At 40.2% G+C, this 24,723-nt stretch overlaps 1 protein-coding gene across 2 annotated transcripts in view; it reads right to left on the bottom strand.

Moving 5' to 3' along the window:
- LOC149212293 (pre-mRNA-splicing factor ATP-dependent RNA helicase DEAH1-like) overlaps positions 1-24,723 on the bottom strand; it is a 445,368-nt gene that overhangs the window by 68,099 nt on the left and 352,546 nt on the right. Inside the window, exons 17-18 of one of the 2 annotated variants that reach the window (XM_089391812.1) lie at positions 8,800-9,604; positions 8,564-8,670 (exon numbers count right to left, since the gene is read on the bottom strand). In XM_089391812.1, coding sequence (XP_089247938.1) covers positions 8,564-8,670; positions 8,800-9,604 — 912 coding nt within the window. Of the gene's footprint in view, positions 1-8,563; positions 9,605-24,723 lie in introns of both variants that reach the window. The other variant, XM_089391813.1, reaches the window with a different exon arrangement.

The following is a 24,723-nucleotide window of genomic DNA, read 5'->3' on the forward strand; positions in this document are numbered from 1 at the left end:
TTGAAGGTCATTTGTACACACTTCTTGTGATCTCTTCCTCTCCACTTGTTTTGGGTTTTGGTGGGAGGAGAGATCCTAAGAAGACAATGTTGCCTTAATGGAGATGATGCCCTAAAACACAGCCATGGAGATGATGCCCTAAAACGCAGTCATGAAGATGCCCTAAAGGAAGGCCTAGAAGAGACCTACAATGCTGATCTATGAGGCTATAAATCAGCTGCCACAATGTGCCCTAGCATCAGATTTATGACAAGATCTATGGTGCATAAAGAGCTTTGTCTTGGCCACAGAAGAGAGGAGCGCAGCGAAGGAGAAGGAAGGCATAGTTTATGCCTCCTAGATTGTTTGGAAGCTGAGTTACTACAGGCAGGAAGCTGAGGTCATGATGGGAAATTCTGGGCAGAAATAAAAGAAACCTCACAAGTGAACAGGTCGAGTGTCCTTAGGTAATTACAGGTAGGAAGGGAGGCTTGTTTTGGAGGTTGGGATTATTAGGTCCTCCAAAACAAGGCCACATATTCCTGTAGCAGCAGCGAAGGAAAGGGAGCCTTGTTGAGGGTTTCTGAAGTGTTCTTGTAGGCAGCATGATGCCCTAGACAGGGCTGAGCAAGTGTAGTAGGTATCCGCATTGAAGAAGGACAAATATAGGTGGTTTGTGGAGCAACTTGTGCATGGAATGATCGGTATTCTCTCTGGTTGATAAGCTGCAGATTTAAGAGGACTATTGTAGCTGGAAGAAGGGCTGAACAGGATTGTTTGGATGCCCTAACCCAGGTCGAGTGTCCATAGGTAATTACAGGTAGGAAGGGAGGCTTGTTTTGGAGGTTGAGATTATTAGGTCCTCCAAAACAAGGCCGCATATTCCTGTAGCAGCAGCGAAGGAAAGGGAGCCTTGTTGAGGGTTTCTGAAGTGTTCTTGTAGACAACATGATGCCCTAGACAGGGCTGAGCAAGTGTAGTAGGTATCCACATTGAAGAAGGACAAACATAGGTGGTTTGTGGAGCAACTTGTGCATGAATGATCAGTATTCTCTCTGGTTGATAAGCTGCAGATTTAAGAGGATTATTGTAGCTAGAAGAAGGTCTGAACAGGATTGTTTGGATGCCTTAACCCATGATCTAATACTATAATAGTATACACAAGTTCCAGGTATGTATTTGATATGTTGTTGCCCATGTGTGAGGGTTGGTAGGACTGTCTTGATGGCCTAACCAGTCCATGATGAAGGCTGTGCAATTTGCTGCAGAAAATAGAGAATTCCCTAAACAGTGAACTAATGCAGATCATGATAAGATGTGACAGCGTTGCTATAAGGTGCAGCATGATGTTGAATGTTGTTGCATAATGATGGGCATCGTGATGAAGTGTAGTGTAGCATGTTGTGTACAGCACTTGGTAACAAGGTGCAGCACTATGATAATAAATGCTACAATGAAATGCAACATGATGGGCACAGTGAGGTATAGCATGATGCAGCACATGTAGGTGCAGCATGAAGATTGGGTGCAGCATAGTGAGGTGCAGCATGGTGATGGAGTCACCTTGGATCAGTGGAAGCAGTTTGTCTTCACCTAAGCTCAAATCAGCGACCTCATATGCCATCTTCGTAGGGAAGATCTCTGCTCTTATTTAGATAAGTCAAAAGGTTGACATCTGATGTATATGTACTATCTCTCTGTGCTGAATTATTGAAGAATATAAGAAGAATTGATCGAGGGTTTCCCCACATTGGGGTTTGTCCCTAGCTGGTGCCACATCTTGTCTCCTCTTGTCTTGGCTTATTTTCTGTGATTTATGTTTATGTTCTATCTGTAATTTATTATTATGTTGATGTGATTGCTAATCTGGAAAAGATATTGAGCTAATTCGAAAAATTGAAATAAATTGCTCTAACAATAGAAAATACCAAAACTTAACACAGCTAAAATGAAGTGGGCGGGGATCAGAGTGATAGCCCCCGCCCTGAGCCATTGTCGCGGTGCTTGTACAATCTGAACGACAACAGGACCGAACTATACCTGGTTAACTAATACGATGTTTAAATGCAGCATAAGTTCAATACTCCAAAACATTTGGAAAAGTTACACTGTATTGGCTTGTGCCCCGCTGATATTGAGGCACAACCGTTATGCAAAGTACAGTTTGGCATGCGACTAGTACGAATTGTGCGATTTTTAATTATGTTATCGCAGTGGTGGAGTATTCTTCCCTGGCTCAAACCTGACTGCGGAAATACCAACGAAATTTGCAGTGGCAGAAAGTGGTGGCTTGATGGCTTACACAAGGCTGATAGCAGCAGTGGGTGATGTAGTGGCTACCGGAGGCTAAGTGTAGTAGAGGATTGAGTGCGGCGAAAGATTGGTGGTTCTGGCAACGTAGAGAAGGTAGCTCGAGGTGTGTGCGTGGTCAGCAACGACGTTGTTATGAATAAATATATAGGAAATAGTGTAAAATAATGTAAATGATAATAACCATAAATAATTAATAGTTAATTAGTAATTAGGCTGAAGAGTCATATCTAAATGAGACATGACTCTCCATGAAGAGACGCTTGATATATAAGCAAGCCTCTCGTTCTCATTTTAAATCATTCTTATTCACACATTTTAATATATAATATTTGTATCCTCATGGATATCTTTATATTCCAGGTCTTTTGGAGTAATTAATCCGTAGAAGGACCTTTGTTCGCTTCATTTGGTATCAAAGCAGTAGATCCTTTGGCCGCTTCACTGCTGCACAGAGCTCGTTCTCTGGTCACCGGCCCTTGGCCATCAATCGTCATCAACCTTGTTGTTGTCATACTTGAAGCGTTTCACTGCACGTTGGGAGATTCTCCATTTTTCAGGTCTTTGGCCATTTGTTTAAAATATATATATATAGATATATATATATATATATATATATATATATATATATATATATATATATATCAAAAAAAAATTTGCCTTTTGTTCCATTCGTCGCTGCACTTGTGTCACACCACCGTACTCAGTCCGACACTGCCAAAACTCCCGCGACCGTCTCCTTCGTCTTCACTGTTCCCATAGCTATCGCGGCCCTAGCAGCAACCACCACCGCCGGCTACCACTAATCAGCCTCTCTCCACGATGCAGATGAAGCTTGCGGTTTCGTGGATAGACCAATGCACGATTCTGTGGATAGATCAGTGTCTCCACTCCTCCAGATCACTACAACCACCATTGTAGCGTCGCCTTACCTCACTAATCCCTATACATCGCAGCCTGTGGCACCATACACAATCGACAATAGCAAACCAACAACCGAATTTCACCTCCCACGACTGAGCAATTTCAACCATTGTAGCCATTTTTCATAGCCACATCCGCAAGCAACACAGAATTAACCACTGCCGAGAAGATAACACACAACCACCATTCAATTTGTTCGCTTCAACCGCAACCATCCGCACTGTCGCTTGACCATCCGCTCCAACCGCAACCATCCACACCACTTCCCTCCATTTCTGCATAGAAATCCTACGCCTCTGTCAACCAATAGCTGTCAGGACTCTCACCATCAGACAACCAAGCAACATCGAGACCGTGAGATTGACACAGATTCGCCAATTGCCATCTCTATCTTGCGCTATCCGTTCGACCTGCTTCCAAATAGAACTGTTTCGTACACCATTGCCAAAACAATTCTTACACCATTGCGAAAAGTCACCACCAAATCAAAAGGACGCGGCTATTTGTGAAGTCAAATATTTAATTAGAAAAAAAAATATACGTGAAGCTCTAGATTTATTAAGTAGAAAGGTTTTAATTATAAAAACCTTATAAAGTTTTATATTATATCAAAGTATATATAATCATATATAGTGATTAAAAGGGAAAAAGGATACGATATAAGTTTTATATAGTACCTTTTATGTATTTTAAATATACATATTAAGGGTATTTTTGAATTATATTAGAGTAAATTTTATTAAAAAGATTCAAAAGAGAAGTATCAAGGGAGTAATTAAGTATATAAAAAAAGGGACCAATTTATTTAAAAAAAAGTGATTTAAAAAGTATTTGATATTCAAAAAGCAAAATGGAGTCTAATACAGAAATGAATGCCAAAAGATTCCCAGAAACTTTACCCAGAGACGGTAAAGCGCTATTTAACATTAAAGGAACTCTCGCAGGAAAAGATGTTATTATTTCTATTTCTTCAGCAGAAGATACAAATTATATAACACCTAAAATCGCAAACCAATTAGTGATCCCGGAGTCAAATATAACTAAAAAATTAGATTTTTTTGGCAATAAAATATATGACATAGCCAATTTACAGTTAAACATTGAAGATTATACATTTGTATCACAATTCTCAGTTCACACCCTATGGAACAATCAAAGTGACATTATTTTGGGATCACCCTGGATGGAAACAGTAGGATCTATCATCTTAAATACGAAGAAAAAGTTTTTAACATTTTCTTACAAGAAGAAGAAAATAACACTCCAAGATGTTACACTAAAACCAAATTCAGTAACGCCAGAAGATATATCAGATATTTCAAAAGTAATTTCTCAAGAAGGTAAAAAAGTATTACAAAATATGCAAAATGAAATTGACAAAATCACTGTTGACAAAAATGAAGAAGTTTCTCGACTTAAAAACCATAGTGAAAAATTACTGACGCAAATTAAGAAACTTAAGGATGATAAGAAAGCATTAAAAGACAAGTTGGAACAATTCACTCAAGAAGAAGTATCGAAATCCACAGTCGTAACAGTTCAAGTTGATGACAAAACAACAGATACTGATCCAGTGAATGTCACAACTCAGGAAGAAGACAAGCAAGTAGAAGAAAAGACGCGCTTAGATGTTGCAGTTCGGATGATAAACATCCCAAGTGAATGTTCCATAACCAAATCAACAACATCTTTGCCAGAAGAAAATATAAAAATTGCCACATGCCCAATAAGGGAAAGTCAAACCAAAAAAGTACCCTATCGGCATCCGAATCATGAGAGTAAACAATTCAACAATGCTATGTATCAGGACCATTCAGATCAGAAACAACAAACTAATGTTCCAGAGAAGAGTGATGTAACCTCAATCTAGTCTTATGCTATCAAGTCATTACAAAATTCCAGTGATCACAATACTACACAGAAGATTAATCTAGGATGGTCTAATCCCTTCTGAATGCGCCAATTTTGTTTGTCACTAAGAAGATCATATCAACTTGTATCAACGAGGATGACTATTCCAAGAGAGAAAGATGTTCGAAGCTGAAAAAGAGATCAAACCTTTTTCATTGACAAGCTTTGAGGACAAAGTTTTGTAAGAAGAAAGGCAATGTTATGAATAAATATATAGGAAATAGTGTAAAATAATGTAAATGATAATAACCATAAATAGTTAATAGTTAATTAGTAATTAGGCTGAAGAGTCATGTCTAAATGAGACATGACTCTCCATGAAGAGACGCTTGATATATAAGCAAGCCTATCGTTCTCATTATAAATCATTCTTATTCACACATTTTAATATATAATATTTGCATCCTCATGGATATCTTTATATTCCAAGTCTTTTGGAGTAATTAATTTGTAGAAAGAACTTTGTTCACTTCAGACGTCTGTTGAGTTGTGGTTCGGCTCGAGGAGCTGGGCGACGACAAAAAATATCTAACAACAACTAATGTAATTTCAAATTTTATTTTTATTTTTCTTATGATTTTGCTTCAAGGTTGATTGTGGAAGTTCGTGGGTTCCCGGTGACTGCGTGATGCTGGCAGTGCTGCGATTTTTTAATAATCCTCGTATATATTTTGACTTAAAGTTTATATATATATATCCTTTTTTTGTAAATATTTTTCTAATACTTTTTTTTAATCTAAATACTCCTTTTTATTTTTTTATTTTTTTGTTGTATAAATATATATTGTTTTATTTATTTTTTCTTCTATAGTTTTTTTGTATTATCCTTTATCTTATTATTATTATTATTTTAAATATTTTTTTTATTTTTTTACTCTCTTTCTTCTTCTTTTTTTAAATGGTCGAAGGCCTAATGGGTAAATCAGAGAACCTCCAACAAATGTGTAGCGAAACACTTCAACTGCACGACAACAAGTTTGATGAAGTGTTGATGACCAAAGGTCAGAATCTGCCAACATGGCTCTGATACCAATGGAATGAACACAGTTCGTACTCTGCAATAATCATCAGAATTTCTTTGAAGTCAAAGACATCCATTGTAGGACAAGTATTTATATATTAGAATATTTGAATACAAGTGAGATGATGACAAATGAGGGTGAGGGCCTGCTTATATACCTAGCCAGATACCTCTTCACCAATGGTCATATCCTTAAGAACATACCTCTTCATTAACTAGGAACTAGTTAATAAATCATTATTTATTATTATTATTATTGTTTACATTATTTGTATTATTTTATATATATTCTACTCATTATGATTATTTCTATTATTTATTTATTTTTATTATTTTTATATATATTATATTCATAACATTGGCTGAGGTATTCAGCTCAATAAGACAACTACCCCACTATTAGGCTAGCCATATCAATTGCAAGGTAGCCAAATAAAATATGTAGCTCAAAGGTCAAGAAACAATGCTCCTAAAGGTGCTTCTAACGTATTAAAGACTGATGGCATTGAAATCGCCAAGACTAGAATTTGCCAGCAAGCAAGTTAGCAATGGTTCATAACTAAATGGCTATGCCCCTCAGTAAATTATGTTGTTTCTTCATAGCTGATCCCCCTTGCCCCCACCCCATTCTTGACTGGAAAGCGTACAATACTCCCTACAACATCGGCCTTACAAACAAGCTTACTTTCACTATGAGCTACAACCGATAGGTATCTGCTCCATCAAAGTTACCCAGAACTTGTAGCTAACCTCATTTGCATGGAAGAACGTGTTGGCACAGGGAGCAAGCCCACTGGGTTTTTGAACCCATGTAATCATTGGTGCAAGTGATCCAAACTTATGGTACATGTTTCACCTCAGATGCTTTGTTTCTTGACAAATCACCCTATATTTTCATATTTATGATGATGAAAAGGAACCCTGTGCAATCTACTAGCACCAATTTTGTCATTAAAATATTTGACTGCTTGGCTTTTATTATTTTATTTATCATGATTATGTGGAACTCTGTGCAACCTAATGGCGTCAATTTTATCAATAAATTATTTAAGCAGCACATTTTGTTCGAGACTACATCAAGATTGGATGACAACCATGACAGATACTGGCCTGCCTCTAGGGGCCTCTTTTCTTGAAAAGAAGGAACATAATTATTGCACTTTTTGACATTAATGTAAGCAATTTCCAAATTTGAAAGAAGAAGAAAAGCATAAACAAGCACACAACTAGTGTGCAAATATGAAATCTATGGATGATACAAAACAAAATAAAATTTGATAGGAGTAAATGAGATCTTAAACATGATTGTTTTGTCCATTGGGCTATGATCTAGTAGTCAAAACGGTGTGTCGCCACATAAATGACCTGAAATCAAACCCCAGAAGCCATAAAACCATGGATTATAAGTTAGACAAGTTTGCCAAGTCACAGTATACATAAGAAGCATTAACTCAAACATTATGTGACCATTCTAATGCAGAAACAGAAGAAGTTACTAACAATATAGGAATTTTAAGCAGAAGGATTATAAGTTAGACAAGTTTGACAAGTCACAGTATACATAAGAAGCATTAACTCAAACATTATGTGACCATTCTAATGCAGAAACAGAAGAAGTTACTAACAATATAGGAATTTTAAGCAGAAGTACAACTCAAAACTGTTCTGAGCAGACCAAATAGAAAAGGCTGAGGGCAGCACTCAGAGATAGATGGCATCCATAGGTGTGAATTTTAGCTTAATTTTAGCAAAAGTCTCTTTTCTCATGTGTACAGGCTACAGAATATGGAAGCTGAAATGCTTTCCAAAGAAGGTCAGCAGGTGCCAGTAGGAAGGGAAATATATGAAGAATGCTGAGATGGGTTCATAACTGTCTCTGAAGATTTTTATTCCTAAATCAGCAATCGAGCTGCTTCTGCCCGTTTTCATCTCTGGATATGTTTTTAGTCTCTATCTCTTTTGAATGTGTAAGGCTACAGAACAGCAATACTCTCAGCCCTCTTAATGTAATTTCTGAAATTGGTATGGTTCTTCCTCCTTAGAGGAAAAATGCTTCGTAGTTTTTGTTTGGAGACTAGAGCAGCTCTGAAAATATTTTTTAATTTGAAAGCTATGATCTTTTTCGATATAGATGAAAATCTGAGTTTTGATAGGAGGCATAGAAGCCCCTACAATATTGCCCTGTAAGAGCTGCAGCACATGAAAAGTGTAATTTTCATTCTACTTGAAAAAAAAATGAGGATTTTTTCTCTGAAGAAAAAAGATCTAAACTTGTCTACCTACATGCATATGAAAAAAGAATTAAAATAGTCGCATAGAGATTGTACTTGAACATCAAATAATAGTCTCAGTAGAGATTCTTTCCATGAGCTAGCACATATTTGTGAATAGGAAATGAAACTAAACAAATCAGCATACCTTCAGCAATGCAATATGATCTCCCACATTGCCAGCATGGAAGTTCATCCTAGCATTATCAGCATGAACTTGCTTATCCTTTGGACGATAAAATATGGCACTTCCAACTGATAGCATAGCAGAAATTGTGATGATTTCTTCTGAACATTTATATTTGTCTGATGAAACTATCATTTTGGAAAGCATTGGATCTAGTGGAAATTCTGCCATCCGCCTTCCTAATTTTGTTAACTCACCCCGGTCATTCAAGGCACCAAGAGCATAAAGCTGCTCCAATGCTCTCATTAATGTTTCTGCTGGAGGAGGATCCATGAAATCAAAATTAATAAGATCATTAATGCCCAAACTCTTGAGCATGAGTACAACATTTGATAGATTTGTTCGCTGTATTTCTGGAATTGTATTATCCTCCATTTCATTTTGATATGACCATGCAGTGTACAAACGAAAACATTTACCAGGTCCTGTTCTTCCTGCTCTGCCAGATCTCTGCAGAGCAGATGCTTTGGATATTGGAGTCACAATTAGTGACTCCATGCCTGTGCGTGGATTATATGATTTCTGCTTGCAAAATCCTGGATCAATCACAAATTTTATCCCATCAATTGTCAAAGACGTTTCTGCTATGTTTGTTGCTAGAATGACCTTACGTGCCCCTTCTGGGGTTGGCTCAAAAATTTTAGCTTGCATATCTGATGGGAGATTGGCATATATTGGGCATATAACCATCTCAGCAATTTTTGTTCCCAGACCCCTCGTCCTGTGTTTCAGAATCTCTTCTGCTGCTTCAATCTCTTCCTGACCTGTAAAAAACACAAGAACATCTCCTGCTGCCTGTGTCACGTGAATCTGTAAAACAGTAACAATTGCAGCTTCTAAGTAGTCCGCTTCAGGTGATTTTGTATAATGAATTTCAACAGGATACCTCCTCCCTGGTATCTTGAAAATTGGTGCTGCATCAAAGTAATCACTGAACTTCTCTGCATCTAATGTTGCGCTGGATATAAGTAGTTTTATGTCTGGACGAAACCGAGCAATATCCTTCACAAAATTGTCAAAAAGACATGGTAATGGTTGTTAAACTAAAGAAAATAGAACCATAGCATGCAATTAAACTAAAGATCAGCATATAATTTTTCCACATTCAGGCAAATTAAACTGAAATTTTCCATATTTCTTGGTTACAACAGTCACAGGCATATGAATGCATACAAGACTGGCATAGTAAGCATCAAAGAACATCCTATGTATGCTATTTAACTAACATAAGAAAATAAAATATATACCTACTACAATACTTGATTGCCATTTAGCAAGGAAAAAATATTTTTTCAGGTTTTCTGCCAGATAAACTTGAATTAGTACAGAATCTCCAACAGATTTATTTTTGACTCAGCAACGGGACAACTTTGATTCCTGAAGAGTATGTTGCTTGAAAATAAATAGCCAAAGCATGTCCCTAGTATACAGATGTAATAATATAAATATATATGAATACAAATAATGGTAACGATAATAATAATCAACAGGGATGGCAGGTGTTGGTGGGGGCACTATATTTTCCCCAGAAGACAAATGGATCGTTGTTTTGCTTGGAGTTTGGGGCAGGCCTCCAATAACCAAGCAGAAGCCTATGGCCTCTTGCAAGGTCTTTCTCTAGCTCGGAACAATGGATCACAAAGCTAACAATTGTTGCTGATTCAAAAATAATTATAGGGCATCATCAGAAAGGTACTAATCCCAGAGACCTGCATCTTAGTTCGATTTTTCTAGAATCAGGTTTTTCCTTGCCCAGATTACGGAATTTAATTGCTATCTCATCCTCTGGCATTATAATCTCATTGCAGATAAAATGGCAAACAAGGATATTAGAATGGAGTTGGAATACTCGCTTATGAACAATCAGATAAGCTTCCATCCAATTCCATTAATATACTTATGACCAGAAAAGGTTGTTTTGATGGGTCATTAGGGCAGACCGAGGATGATATGGGTGACAGTTACTTTTGGGTGGCAGATGCCTCTTACGTACATGTGCAGCTCCATGCAGCAATGCAAATGGCAGCACACCTTTCAAGTTTGCAAAATATTGATGTGGTTGCTCTTGAATGTGAGTTTTAATCACTGCAGCTGGTGGGATGGTTTGGCAATTGGAGCTGCAGTGAATGTGCACTGGGGGGGGTGCAGGACTTCACTGTGTGAACTAGTCATGATGAACTTCGCTGACTGTTGGATTGAAATTTGAGCCATTTGAAATGGATATATGGGGCACCAAACTCTGGGTGCCCAAGGTGAGATTCTGTTATCAAGATAGGTGGTGTCAATGAGATTGCTCGACTGTGGAACGGAGATATAGGCAGCTGCATCATCAGTGTTCTCCATGGGAATGAACAGGTCTGATCGCTCTCTATCCTTCTATATTTGGAATGATTTCGTCAACTAACTATATCAGCCCTGTCCTTCGTGATATACAAGGCAGTGTAAATCGTAGCCTTCTCTGTTTGAAGATGGAAACTGGATTGTCAGGGCTGCTAGTCTGGTCTGCCTGGTCCTCTCTTTGGCAGCAGAGTCTCAGAGGTCTCTTTGTTCTCCCTCTGTTTACCCTGTTGTCTGGTCAAGGTGTTTGATTTCTAGGATATTCTCCTTTAGTAATTTAGTAAGTGTTCCAAGTTCTTTCTGTTGTGTGAGAATTCTTGGGAGCAGTGTCCTTAATCTAGTCCTTTGGGTCTCTAGTCCACTCTCCTCTTTGTGAATGTCAATTTGGGTCTCTCTGTTCCTGATAAAGGAGACAAATTATCGTGGCCAGGTATCTATTCCAAGCATAGTATTCAAAACCAGAACTGGTGACTGGACCACTCCACCTATCAAACCAGGTTTCAAACCAGAACCAGTCAAATCGGTACTAGCCAGTTCTCAATGAACCAGTTTTTTTAACAATACACGAAATAATTAATTTTTAATGAAAACCATTTTTAAGATTTAAAACCATGATTCCAAACCAATAGAGACAAAATATGCAAAGTTTGCTCATCTATATACCATGTAAAGGTGAAAATACCAAAATTGCACCAAGTGCAATACATATCAACGACAAAATACATAATCCATGACGCTCTACATGGCCCATAAAGTCCAAAAACAATGCTACAAGTTATGGGGCGATTGGCCTACTACAAGGCTAAAAGTCTACATATCAGTGATCAACATAATCACTCCTCCTCATGATCAAACACATCACCACTACCAAACACGAGATCATCAACAAGAGCTACATAAACATCATTTGAATAAGAGTTTGAGCATGCCTCAACCTCATCTGCAACCTCAGTAGTAGCACCAAGAGCAATAAAACTAGACCTAATGGAAGCACGAGTTGGTCGAGCTGCACGACTAGTGCCTTTCATTGGTTGTTTGCCTTTGCTTGATTCGGCTACTAGTTTTGGTTCCAATGGCACTGCCAGATTTGCATTGGGATCAACCCCCCTTAACTCGTGTCAATATCAAAAACAGCATCAAACTCAGTTGGTTGAGTCCCCTCCACCTATTCTGATGTTGGAACAATATCGTCCAACATAATGGGATCTATATCAAGTCTTTTGTTCATCAATTGGTTGTGCCTTAGTCGAAGGTTGTATTGTACGAAGACAAGATCAATTAACCGTTTTTGTTCCAAATGGTTTCTCTTCTTCGTGTGTATGCGCTTAAAAACAGACCAATTACAGGCTCAATAACCATGAGTAGTCGTATATGTATTTTGTGATGCAATTAGCATGCTCTATAGTGTTTTCTACCAACTCCACTTTACCTATGTCCTCAAGCATGAGATCTGTTACCGCTCAAACTAGCATGGGTCCTAGGAGGAGATACTAAAGGGAAACTACTAGGTCAAGGGGCAACAATGGAGCGATAGCTCACTGTCACCTCAACTAACGCTCCCTGCTCTTTACAGACTTTCACCAATGGGAGGAGGCTCGTTATGAGAGGAATCACAAGAATATGGGGTTCAATGATAAGATATGGGTGATTCCTAAAGCCTATTCACAAGAGAGGCTCAAATAAATGGCTTACTTGCTTAAGAAGCAAGGTGATGGGCTCTCTAGGAAGGGCCAAGAGGATACTTGAGCTTAGATTTGGAGAATTTTGCTTGACAAGAAGCTTCCTAGACCTAAGAATCCTTCTAGAGAAATGGCTTCTAGGCAATCCTTGTGGCATTTGAGTTATAGAGTTGTGGGCCCACAAAGAATCCAAGTGGACCCAAACTAGGTCAAGGGTGCGGGGTTGATCATCAATGGAGGGGCTTGACTAGGTTAGGGAGGAGAATAGGATCAAAGAAGCAATCTTCTTTGAAACTCAAATGCAATGATCCAAATGAGGACACTAACCCAAAGCAACCTAGGGAGAGGAATGATCTTTGAGCTAGGACTTGAGATATCCTGGGATTCCACCATCAGATTGAGCTCAAATTTGGAGGACCCCTTCAGAAAACCCCAGCGCAGTAGTGGACCAATTTTCAAGATGTTTGGATGGCTACAAAAAAAATCACTTGGACCAATTTTCAAGATGTTTGGATGGCTACAAAAAATTTCACTTGATGGCCTAGGTGACCCTACAAGGTTAGGCCTAGAATCGGGAAAAGTGAAGAAAAGAGAGATAAATTTGACCACCAAAGGGACACAAGGATCATTATCTTGTTGCTTGGGCTTAATGGAGTTAAGATGCACATAGAGCAATAATTTTTATCAGCTAAGCATACCTAATTGATCTTTGTTAGCCTCTCCAAGGACACCAACTAGATCAATACAAATTTATACTCCAAATTTATGAAGGAGACAACGTTTCGAGGTCTTTAACCTAATAGGTGACCTCTAGGAACATTCACCCAATCCCTCAAAGATCAACGCATGCTTTTAATCACTTACTTAAGGTCCCAGAAGAATTTCACATTAGTTTACCCATACAAGAATAACAATAAACAGTCATTTGACAAGTAAGATAACAAGAATAGCATCAAAAATTTGACTTACATGAGAGAGAGAGTATACCCATTTATCAACTTCGCATTAGAAAGAGGCTCCAATGACGATAGCGAAAATCAAACATCTTAGTGCATCAAGAAAGCTCCAAAAGTTCATCCCAACAAAAAGTGTGAAATTCTCTCAAGCGATACTAATCCAATCCAAGTGATGATGAGAGGAATGAATGAGCGTCTCATCAATTTATATCCTCTAAGGAGTTCGATTTGCCTAATTAGGCCTAATCAAGCTCCAAATAATAAAATAATGTGCAACAATAACATCCCTTGGTGACAAGCCCACCATGATAGCTCAAAATAGAAAGATAAGCCTCTTAAGAGGACAAAATAGTAAACATGATGAGACGTTGGGCTTTTGAGAGTGCCTTATTGAGTCCAAAATGTGCCAATGTGTGAGAATAAGCTCCAAACATAGTGAATGAGGGGTGGCCCCTTGATATCCAAGCAAGTCACATGTGGTGTCCCCACGTGGGTGTGGGGGAACAATGACATCCTCATGGGTCTCCAAGTGGATCTATAATGCCTGTAAACCATCTATAAGGGCTAGGATGATGTCATAAGCCCTCTCTTTTGTCTCCCGCAGTGAGACACATCCATCTAAACCCTGGAACCTCTGCCAAGTGTGTGGTACAAGCATAGTTTTTAAAACCGGAACTGATGACCGAACCGGTCCACCTAATGAACCGGTTTACCGACCTGAACCGATCTAACCGGGACTGGTTTGGTCTAAACGAACCGGTTTTAGAAAAATACATTAAATAATTATTTTTTAATGAAAAAAATTATTTTTAAGATTTAAAACCATGATTCCAAGCCAATAGAGACAAAATATGCAAAGATTGCTCGTTTATATACCATGTAAAGGTGAATATATCAAAATGGCACCGAGTGCAATACATATCATCGACAAAATACATAATAAATGAGGCTCTAAATGGCCTCTAGAGTGCAAAAACAAAGCCTACAAACTATGGGGCCAGTGGCCTACTACAAGACACCAGTCTAGACTCTACATATATGATAATAGTAATACTATAATAGTGATCAACATTATCACTTGAAATTGAAACTTCTCATGAGTCTCAGTCATCATGATCAAACTCAGATGGTTGAGTCTCGACTCCCAAACTTTGCAGTGACAAACTTCTCTATTGGTTCAGTGACTTGAGTCTCAAACTTCTGAAGGTATTCTGCCCTAATATGCCCTATTATTTCATTTGGTGCTTCACATGGCTTTACATGGCCTCCTATCCCAGCCAAGTGTTGCTTGAACCTGTTAATACCCCCTCCTTGAATGGATTTTTGGCAATATTGGCAGATCATTTTGCCATCAATCATATCACAATGAGCCCATGCAGTATCTTTGGCTTTTGGAGGCATGATGACTACCTGGATGGTAGATCATAGAAATGAGAAGTTTATAACACATAAAAAAAATTAATTCATGGACAGCAGTCAGATGAAGAATTTTCAAGTGCAAATCCTTACCTGGAAATGCAAACTAGCTTCCTTAGCCTCCTCTTGAAGATGGCAACTCCACTGACAACTACACACTATCTCCAAAATAGCTCCAACTCCAACTCCAAGATGACTACTTCAGCAAAAACTCAACACTCTCCAAGCTCACAAACAAACTCACAAACACTCCAAATCAGTTGTGTGAGACAAATGAGAGTGAGAGGGGCCTCTTATAGGCTTGGAGAGGGTGTTTTTGGAGGGAAAACACCCTTAGTTCCCCCCCAAAACCCCTAAACCACAATCAGAAATACGTTTTTTGCAAGTTATGGTGGGCGTGCCTAAAACCGGCCGGTTTAGGACGGAACCGGCCGGTTTGATACAAACCGGCCAGTTCCGTCGTAAACCGGCCGGTTTTCACCGGTTAGGGCAAAAAATTGGCGAAATGGCCTTCCCAACCGGGTTTTTTGGCCGGTTTAGACCGGCGGCCTTGCTAAACGGTTTTGAAAACTATGGGTACAAGTGAGAAGTCAGTTGGGCATGGTGATCCAAGTGCATCATCCTCATCCAAATGGTGGAACACGAGCAATCACTGAATGGTGGTGGGGATCCATGAAGTGCCCTCTGTTATGGTGGAGGCCCATGGTTTTCAATGCTCACCCTACAAGTGCCAATGTGGCCCTTTGGAGAGCTTCAACCTCGTATAGGGAGACCAATCCCCAAATGGAGACCCATCTACAATCCTACATAAAATCCAATGCATCCCCTTGCCCTCCAGTACAACAAATCATTAGGATAATCAAGTAAAAGAGTTTACAAATCATTGAATCAAATGGGCACTTCATGGTGGCATGCACTTCCATAGTGGGCTTTGGCATGTACACGTGTCTCCAAGCTCAATAAGGGGTTAACCAAGGACCCTATTAGGTGGTTTCAGTGTTTATATGGGGTAACATGTACATCCATCAAGTGGTAGGTGGCATGTGATGTGATGATGAGATGGAGTGGGGACAAAGGGAAAGGCTCCAAGCCACATGTCACGGTATGAGGGTAGCTATAATAGGGGAAGCCCACACTTGGGTATATGAATGTAGGAGGGAACAATCGTGGTACATAAGTTACCTCAACCTTTGTTTTTCCACCCTTCTTCATATGCCTTTTGTCTTTGCTTGATTTTTCTTCATAACTGCACAGGGCTCCAGGGAATGAGAGCATAATATGTGACATATAGCAGTAGGTACCCCCTTTTAGGGGGGGAATTTCATTGCCCACCAGGGGTTGGTACAATCATGGGTTCCTTAATTTAAAGCGGGCTCATCTAGGACCCATAGGAACCAGGATCATGGCCATAGATAAGGGGTAGAGCTTATGTTTAGCTTTTCTCCACATGCTAAATTTGTATATCCTGGCCATCTTTTGCATTTTATGGTACATTTCCTATTGAGTGGCCAAATTATACTTTTTCTTTTCTTTTAGTTGCATCAACCTCCGGGTCATCATTCAAGGCCCGACCCAAAGTGTGGACAACGGGAGGGGGAGGCTAACCCTTTGTGGACTCGGTGGACACATGTGGACCTAGATGGGAAATATGATGAATGGAGTTGTAATGAGTAGAGGGAATGATGTATATGGTGTCGGGGAAGCAAGACCACACAACCAAAATCAAGATTTCCCATGTAGTGCCAACCCTAAAGCGAATAGTCAATAAAGGAGATCCCACGAGACAAGGATACAATGCTAACCATCAAATCGGGCAGAGGAGACAAAAGTACTGACCTAGCCTACTCTTTCCGCCAAATCCCCGCACCAATCCATGCCCAAAAGTGTCCATGAAGAGTAAACAAAATTACTCGACTATACCAATGAAAAGCCATACTTTTGGTGTCGAGAGGCCAACCTTCAAACATATGATCATCACAAATGGGCGAGGGACCACATGGTCGACTCAGGTGGCAGAGATGGTGGCATATCAAGCTATCTGGTGGTTGCAAAGGGTTACTAGCTGCCAACTAAAGACCATCTAGAGAAAAAAATTATCCTATGGATACTACCCGCAGGTGGTGACTAACAAGATCTATGCAATGTGCAACACATGGAGTCAAAAATATGGTCTTATATTTGGACTCCAGCATCATTCCAGCAAGAACATAGTTTCAGGTATTATCTGTGATGACATGCGCAACAGTTTCCTCCCCCATTACCTGAATAATCTATTACAAAAGGTTAAATAGAAGGTTTGCATCCTTTACCTTATCAGATGCATCAACTGATCTCAAACACATAGTTCCTTCAGCGAAAGAAACAAGGAAATTAATGATAGTGTGGTTCCTTCGATCGCTCCATCCATCTAACATGATGGAACAACATGTATTGGCAAAAGAGTTCCCCTCAACTCATGCACACTAGGGCCTTTGAATCCCTTTCTTGCAGCTATAACAAAGTCCCACATAACTTGGTAATAAGGTGAGTGGGCAACAATAAATGGGATATCTGCATCATACCACCATCTAGCAATGTATTGAAAAGCATATTATTTGCATTGCTTTTTCCAAAGTGGATTGACGTTGAGTTAGACTTGGTTGGGAGGAAGTAGGATTTGATGAAATTTGGCAGCTCGGGGAGAAATTCCCTCCTTTTGGAAGCCTTCCTCACCCTTTGGAGACCGTACTAGCCCTTGGAAGAATTTAATTTACATAAGGAAAAACATTATTTTTAACGTGAAAACTACATCTACACAAGTGTACAAATCAGCTTGGGCTAGGAAATTCCACCTCATCAACCACATATAAAAATACACCTCGTGTCACATCACTAGAAGGCATCATTACACATTCACACCTTCTCTTGATTGGTTCAACTACTAAAAATTGCAGGTCCAAGCTCACACGTGCAAAGAGGAGAGAGAGGAATTTGTTGACTAGGTTGAATTTTTTCTTTGGGCCTTTGACCAACATTGACTTTTTGGTGTTTGGACTTGGTTTGACCTACTTTGACTTGGGTTTTTGGATTTGTTTATAAGGCCGAATTGACTACTGCTTTGACCAAGATTTTTTGGGCACCTTTGACAAACGTTGACTGCAATTTTGAGCTATGGTTTTCATAGGTCACATTGACGAGAATTTTATGAGCAGATTTTTGGACTGATTTGAGCAGATTTGAATAAAGGAAGGAGGCCGCATATTTTGACTAGTTGACTGAGATCTTTGAAGGTTGATTGCACCATTGACAAAGTTTGGTTAGGGTGTTGTTGACTGTGATCGAAAATTGCAAATTTGACTTTTCGACCAAATTTGTCTTTTGGGCTCATCTTTGATTAGATACTGGATGGTTGGTGTCGATAGTCAAATATTTGACCTTTGGCTCATTGTTGATGTACTTGAATATTCTCTCTCTGTCGAACATTTGATGACAGTCTAATAGAAGATGAATTTGGAAAGGGTTTTCTCCCTTGTGGGGTTTTTCCCTGGTTTTCTACCAAATTACTGTGTCTCTATCGTTCTTGCTATTGAAAAATGTGTAACTAGGTTCGATCTTCATAAATATGAAATGTACTTTTTTATTCTTGTAAATTGTAAAATGAAAGAAAATTATTATTATTATTTTTGGAGCATGGGTTTCATGCTCAAGGTCTTTTATTTTATAGGTCAAGCACCCATTGAGAGATTCTAAGGTTTGTCCTAGGCCAAGAAGTCAAGAGTCATTGTCATAAGTTGAAGACCCCTTCAGGCACATTGTAACTTGTAAAGAAAATTATTTTTGTCTTTAAAAGTGTCAAAATACCCTTCAAGACCAAGTTGGCCTAAAATGAGGAGCCATATCCACCTTGAGGAGCCTATATAAAGGAGGAAACTTGAACTCCTTGAAGCACATTCATCTCTCACTCATTCAAGCGAAGGAAGAAGAAGGCAGCAAAGAAGGAAGAGGACGAAGAAGACTTGGTTTTGGGCTATTTCTCTCTCACACATGCGAAGGAAGGCTAGGGTTTTTGCAGCAGATCTAGGGTTTTCCTCTACAAGTTCGATCTTGAAGAAGGGAAGGCAAGAAGGTCAAGCGAAGGTCACAAGAAGCCATCCTCAAGCTCCAAAAGTCAGAGAAATCCAAGTGAAGGTCTAAGGAAGCCTTGGAAGGCTAAAACGAAGCTCACACGTGTGGCAGCAACAACTACAGGAGGGCCGAAAATTTCAGGTCTGCAATGGAGGCCAAAATTTTGCAGTTGGGGGTCGAAGTTGTGCTACTAGAAGAGATTTGACTGGGTTTGACTTATTCAAGGAAAGCACATCATCCAAAAAGGTTGGACATGGTCTTGGAGGGTATTGGTCTTGGTCTAGAGGTCTTGGAATTCGTCAATTGAAGAATCTATAAGGAAAATAAGAGATTTGCAGGTTTTCCTCTCAATTGGAGAGGTTTTGGCCCTAGCTTGCAGCCCATATTCTGTGTTTTTGTTCTTCTTGTTTTTTGTAGTTGTTTAATGATATGCAAACACAATAATAAGTAAATGTTAAAATTGGCAACTAGGGCCAAATTCCATGTGGGTCATTTTATTAGTGGAAGCTGATATTTTTCTTGGATCCCTCTCATCGAGAGGTGTAGGATTGATCTAAAGATCATCCGATTTCGATAAGTATTCATGGAGATATGAATTTATTTGTGTTATGGGACAATTTGTCAAGGTTGGCCAGCAACCAAATAAACCCCACTTGTGCTCAACGTTTTAGTATAAATAGAGGTGGCCTTCAAGTCATTTCAACACACTTGGGATCTCCTCCTCTCTACCTGTCTTTGTGTTTTAGTGGGAGGAGAGATCCTAAGGGATAACGCTGCCCTAATCTAGAGGGCAGAAGCCAGAACTATCGGAACAACCGGGAACGCTGACACAGAGGGCAGAAACCGGAACTGCCGGAAATAGCTGGAACTGCTAAGAACTACCAGAACAACCGGGAAAGCTAACGTAGAGGGTCGAAATCAGAACTATCGAGAATAGCCGGAACTGTCGGGAACTGCCAGAATCGCTGGGAAAGCTAACGTAGAGGGCAAGAGTTGGAACTGCCGAGAACTGGCGGAAACAACTGGAATGGAAGTGTTGGAACCACCGGGAAAGCTGACGCAGAGGGGAGAAGCCAGAACTATTGGGAATTCGCCGAAACTACGAGGAATTGCCAGAACAGCCGAGAAAGCTTATGCAAAGGGCAGAAGCCGGAACAGCCAGAACAGCTGGGAACAGCTAGAACAAACGGAACTGCTAGGAACTGCCGAAACTGCCAGGAACTGCCGGAATTGTCGGGAACTGCCGAAATTGTCTGGAACTGCCGGAACTGTCGGGAACTGTCAGGAACTGCCGGAACTACCAGGAACTGTCGGGAACCGCAGGAACAATCGGAACAATCAGAATAGCCGAAACTGCCAGAATTGTCGGGAACTGCCGGAACTGCAGGGAACAGCCGGAGCATCTATCTCCGAAGCAGAGCAGCATGCAAGGGACAACTAACTAACATTGGGATAGTTGTATGGTACTTAGCAGCAAATACACCAAGCATGCAATGTTACAGCTAGCATGCAACAGCAAGCATGCTAAGGACAACAAGCAAGAAAGGGACAACAAGCAAGCATGATGCAGCCAACACATAGGTCAGTATGGCAACATGGTGCAAAGCAGTACAGTGATGGGTACAGTCATGATTAATGAAGCGTGATGAGATACAGCATAGTGATGATGGGTGCAGCATGGTGCAGCGCAATGAGGTGCAGCATGATGACGAAATGCAACACAACAATAGGTGAAGGAGTCACCTTGGAGAATCATTTGAAGCAGCATGTCTTCAACTGATCTCATGTATCATCTTCTTAGAGATGATCTATGCTCTTATCTAGATAAGTCAAAGTGTTGACTTCTGTTGTAAACGTACTAGCTCTCTCTCTCTCTCTGAACTATTGAAGAACATATAAGAAGAATTGATCAAGTGTTTCCCCACATTGAGGTTTGTCCCTGGCTAGCGCCATATCTTGTGTCCTCTTGTCTTGGCTTGTCTTCTGCAATTTATGTTTATGTTTTATCTGCAGTTTACTTTAATGCTGATGTGATTGCTAATCTGGAAAAGATATTGAGCTAACTGTGAAAATTGAAATAAATTTCTCTAAGCATAGAACATACCTAAAATTAACATGGTATCAGAGCTAAGGTGAAGGCAATGCCCAAGCAAGAGTGAAAGAGCAATCACCAAAGACAGTTGGGAAAGGAAAAAAGGATCAATGGATTCCTCATCCCTCTTCAAATTCACCAAGGGTGAAGTCGAAGCAGAGAATATTATCATAATGGCGCAATAGAAGTTTCTGATGGCCTACCTAAAGATCACTTCAATGGGAAGTCCGGATCTAAGGGTGGAAGGAAAGGCAAATGCCTTGGTTGTAATAAGTTTGGCCATTATGCGAAGGAGTGTCTAAGGTACAGACACAAAACTTGATGATGATAACAATCATTCCAGGGACATCTTCAATGATCAGAGGAATGACAGGTAATGCAGGTCATCAAGGAAACGGCTGACTCTTCAGAGAAAGCAAGGAACCCTAGGTATGAAGAATCAAATGTTGTTTCTGATAAGATAAAAAAGTGTTATCTTGTATTGGCCCTCTCCTATAGATTCTTTGGGAATCTGGCTTATTGAATGTAGTGCTTCAAGGCACCTCATCGGATAGAAGGGTGCTCTCTCGAATTTGGTAGAGACGGAAACAACTGTGGGATTATACTTGGAGTCGATGCCACCTATCCCGGAAAGGGTGTAGGGAATTTTACCCCTCAATTGAATGAGGGTAACTCTATTCATTTACAAGAATCTCTTTTATGTACCTAATTGCAAGAAGAACCTGGTGTCCATCTCGGAAATGGAAGTCAAAGGTTTCAGGGTGGCATTCATCAATGGAAAGGTACGTGTTAAAAAATAGAATTTTCAAAGATGCATTTTCTCATGGGTTTATGGTTGGCAATTTGTATCAAGTTGCAATATGGTCCATTGGGGATCATGTCAATTGACATATCGCATCTATAACACCGGAGGTCTACCTATGGGGCCCTACCCGATGTGAGTCAGATGGTGATAGGGATGCTTGAATTCAAGAAGAGCATGAAGGTACATGTTTGAGATGTACTGAAGGAAAATCTTATAAGGGGACCATTCCCCTCATGCAGCAGGTCCACAGGTTTGGAACAACCCGAGGAGTTTGAGATTCATGATCAGGAATCTCATGTATACAGGTGGAATAAAGCCCTCTATGGCTTGAAGCAAAACACCCTGGGTATAGTATGAGAGGATTGATAGTTGTCTAATGAAGTTGAGATTCACTAGGAGTGAAACCAATCCAAACCATTACCCGAAGGTTGTGGATGATAGACCCCTCATACCGGTACCTTACGGGGACAACCTATTTCTAACAGGTGCAGACCCTCCCATTTGCAGAAGTAAGAGGGATTTGGATTCTGGATGTGGAATGATAAACTGCAAGCCTGTGACTACCTTGAGGATCTTAACTTTCAGAAGTTATATGGTAGTGATGTCAGACCAGATATGGGAAATGCCTCTGAGTTTCATAAACTCATTCACGTTGATGTTCTTGGTGAACTTCCGTCCGGACATATGTTTTGCAGTTAGCATGGCGAGCTCATATTTGGTTGAGCCTCATTGGATTGGTACCAAGAATCTTCTGAGATATCTTCGGGGCACAATCTCTCATGGATTGAGATACACTGCTGGAAATATGAAACTGCATGATTATTCGAATGTTGACTGGGCAAGCAGTGCGGAGGATCACTAGAGCACTTCTCAGCGCTGGTTCTCTTTCGATTTTGCTTCGATATCATGGATGAGCAGGAAGGAGAAGTCGATTGCTATAAGCACCGCCGAGATCGAATACATAGCTACGAGTATGATCTAGTGTGAAGCTGCATGGTTGCAGAAGCTCTTAAGTGAGTTGTTTGTACACATGATGAATACCACTGTGATTCTCTGTGACAACCAGAGGGGGGATTGGATTATTGAGGAATCCCGTAGTCGATGATTGCTCCAGCAAATAGACATCAGATACTGCCTTATCTAAGATATGGTAAGTCGATGAGCGAGAAGGCTCCATCGCATTGAGACTGATATACGGGTCGCAGACATTTTGTCAAAGCCCTGGGGAAAGGTCAAACCTGTGACTTTCCCGAACGACTTGGAGTCATTCAGAAACCTTCTTATAAAGGTACTGCATGTTGCATGCATTGAGCTCTGGGGGGCTTGGGGTACTTAATGGAGCAACATACGACCACAGGGCGACTCACCCTCCCATGGTGGTACGCTATGTACAGGATGACAGGTTCAACCTTCCCCTGTGATACCCCGTGGTGACTGTGGAATAGGGTGATTAGTTCTCCTGTGGGCCGAGATGATTAGTTCTCCCGTGGCAACTGTGGAACAGGATGATTAGTTCTCCTATGGGCTGGAATGATTAGTTCTCGCGCGACAACTGTGAAACAGGATGATTAGTTCTCATGTGGGTCGGGATGATTAGTTCTCCCGTGGCAACTGTGAAATAGTCGGAACAGCTGGGAACAGTCGGAACTACTGGGAACTGTCGGAACTGCCGGGAACTGACGGAACTACCGAGAACTACCAGAACTGTCGAAACAGCTGAAACTGCCCGAACTGCTGGGAACTGCTGGGAACTGTCGGAACCGCCGGAACTGTCGGGAATTGCCGGAACTGCCAGGAACTGCCACAACAATCGGAACAACCGAAACAGCGGAAACTGCCGGAATTGTCGAGAACTGCCGGAGCAACTATCTCTGAAGGAGAGCAGCATGCAAGGGACGGCTAACTAACATTGGGACAGTGGTACTTAGCAGCAAATACACCAAGCATGCAATGTTGCAGCTAGCATGCAAGGGATAGCTAGCATGCAACAGCAAGCATGCTAAGGACAACAAGCATGCTAGGGACAACAAACATGTTAGGGACAACAAGCAAGCAAGGGACAACAAGCAAGCAAGGTGCAGCCAACACATAGGTCAGTATGGCAACATGGTGCAAAGCAGTACAGTGATGGGTACAGTAATGATTAATGAAGCGAGATGACATACAGCATAGTGATGATGGGTGCAGCATGGTGCAGAGCGGTGAGGTGCAGCATGATGAGGAAATGCAGCACAACGATAGGTGGAGTCGCCTTGGAGAATCATTTGAAGCAGCATGTCTTCAACTGATCTCATGTATCATCTTCTTAGAGATGATCTATGCTCTTATCTAGATAAGTCAAAGTGTTGACTTCTATTGTAAACGTACTATCTCTCTCTCTCTTCTAAACTATTGAAGAACATATAACAAGAATTGATCAAGTTTTTCCCCACATTGGGGTTTGTCCCTGGCTAGCGCCACATCTTGTGTCCTCTTGTCTTGGCTTGTCTTTTGCGATTTAGGTTTATGTTCTATCTGCAATTTACTTTAATGCTGCTGTGATTGCTAATCTGGAAAAGATATTGAGCTAACTGTGAAAAATGAAATAAATTTCTCTAAGCATAGAACATACCTAAAATTAACAGTAAAGAACTTAATAAGTAAGAAAAATTTAAAATACATTGTTGGAATTTCTAAGTCTAATTGTTAGAAACCCTTCATGTACTTTTCTGATTTGTTTCTACCTACTTGTT

This window comes from Pinus tabuliformis, chromosome 1_1, assembly GCF_031772625.1.
Source record: "Pinus tabuliformis cultivar Carrire ecotype Pingquan chromosome 1_1, CPIR1, whole genome shotgun sequence".
Classification (NCBI taxonomy): Eukaryota; Viridiplantae; Streptophyta; class Pinopsida; order Pinales; family Pinaceae; genus Pinus; species Pinus tabuliformis.